Genomic DNA, 1,894 nt, shown 5'->3' with positions numbered 1-1,894 from the left:
TAAACCAAAGTAATAGGGTTGAAAGTAACTGGTAGCTGCTGTAGATTGGTCAATGAAGGATGATATTAGAAACAAGATCCATTTCCTAGCACGGTGGCTGATTCCTGTAATCTCAGCACTTTGGGAGGCTGAGGTGAGAGGATTGCTTGAGGCTAGGAGTTCAAGACTAGCCTGGGCAACATAGCAAGACCCTGTCTCCACAAAAAGTAAATTAAGAGAACTTAGTTGGGCATGGAGGCACATGCCTGTAGTCCTAGCTACTCGGGAGGCTGAGGTAGGAGGATTGCTTGAGGTTGCAATGACCTATGATTGACCACTGCACTCAAACTGAGACAACACAGCCAGACCCTGTCTGTAAAAAACCTTTTTTCACAGAAGATCTAACTGAGGAGAAGGCATCACTTATGGGAAGGTCTGAATGAATAATGTTTCTCTAAGTTTTACTTTTGTTCTTTATTGTTTATCGTCAGATGAAAAAGAATTGACCAAACAAAAAAAGGAAATATTTTTTCGTCTAGGAAATGAATTAATGTTGTAACATTCTCTTCCTCACTATAGATGGTTTTTAAAAAAATTTTTTGATTTCTGGCTAATTTATTTTTCAAAATGGAAATTATATTCTAAAGATTACTGAGAGAGCTTAGTAGCTCTCATATTGAAATGCCAAAGGAATTTGCCAGTGATTTATGTGTATGTAAATTGAACTGGGTATGCTTAGTAAAATCTGGCATCATGCTAACTAATTGCAATGAGAATAAGATATAATTGATTAACCCCACTGGCTGCTCTGAAAAGCCATCTTTGCATCGTACCTCGTCCGCCGCCTTGCTCGCCGCAGCCGCCTCCGCCGCAAGCCTCCTCCGCCGCCGCGGACTCCGGCAGCTTTATCGCCAGAGTCCCTGAACTCTCGCTTTCTTTTTAATCCCCTGCATCGGATCACCCTCATGCCCCACCACGTCCGACGCAGCCGTAGACACCAGCTCCGAAATCACCACCAAGAACTTAACGGAGAAGAAGGAAGTTGTGGAAGAGGCGGAAAATGGAAGAGACGCCCCAGCTAACGGGAATGCTAATGAGGAAAATGGGGAGCAGGAGGCTGACAATGAGGTAGATGAAGAGGAAGAAGGTGGGGAGGAAGAGGAGAAGGAAGAAGAAGGTGATGGTGAGGAAAAGGATGGAGATGAAGATGAGGAAGCTGAGTCAGCTACGAGCAAGCGGGCAGCTGAAGATGATGAGGATGACAATGTCGATACCAAAAAGCAGAAGACCGACGAGGATGACTAGACAGCAAAAAAGGAAAAGTTAAACCAAAAAAAAGGCCGCCATGACCTATTCACCCTCCACTTCCCGTCTCAGAATCTAAACGTGGTCACCTTCGAGTAGAGAGGCCCACCCGCCCACCGTGGGCAGTGCCACCCGCAGATGACACGCGCTCTCCACCACCCAACCCAAACCCTGAGAATTTGCAACAGGGGAGGAAAAAAGAACCAAAACTTCCAAGGCCCTGCTTTTTTTCTTAAAAGTATTTTAAAAAGGAAATTTGTTTGTATTTTTTATTTACATTTTATATTTTTGTACGGATTGTTAGGGTCAGCCATTTTTTTTTTTTTTTTTTTTTTGTGATGGAGGGAGTCTCTCCCTGTCGCCCAGGCTGGAGTGCAGTGGCACAATCTCGGCTCACTGCAAGCTCCGCCTCCCGGGTTCACGCCATTCTCCTGCCTCAGCCTCTCCCAGTAGCTGGAACTACAGGCGCCCGCCACCATGCCCAGCTAATTTTTTGTATTTTTAGTAGAGACGGGGCTTCACTGTGGTCTCGATCTCCTGACCTCGTGATCCGCCCGCCTCGGCCTCCCAAAGTGCTGGGATTACAAGCGTGAGCCACTGCGCCCGGCGG

General features: G+C 46.2%; 1 protein-coding gene across 1 annotated transcript; it reads left to right on the top strand.

Annotated features, from left to right (window-relative positions):
• Positions 1–927: 927 nt before the first annotated feature.
• LOC116813822 (prothymosin alpha-like) lies at positions 928–1,553 on the top strand (the record flags this gene model as incomplete). The annotated part of the gene is made up of 1 exon (XM_032760924.2): positions 928–1,553. A coding segment is annotated over one exon (357 nt), but the record flags the coding sequence as incomplete, so codon positions are not given.
• Between the last annotated feature and the right edge of the window lie 341 nt (positions 1,554–1,894).

The sequence above is a fragment of the Hylobates moloch genome, unplaced genomic scaffold, assembly GCF_009828535.3.
Source record: "Hylobates moloch isolate HMO894 unplaced genomic scaffold, HMol_V3 SCAFFOLD_9, whole genome shotgun sequence".
Taxonomy (NCBI): Eukaryota; Metazoa; Chordata; class Mammalia; order Primates; family Hylobatidae; genus Hylobates; species Hylobates moloch.
The sequence above is the reverse complement of the archived record's forward strand: the minus strand, read 5'-3'. Positions and strand labels throughout refer to the sequence as shown.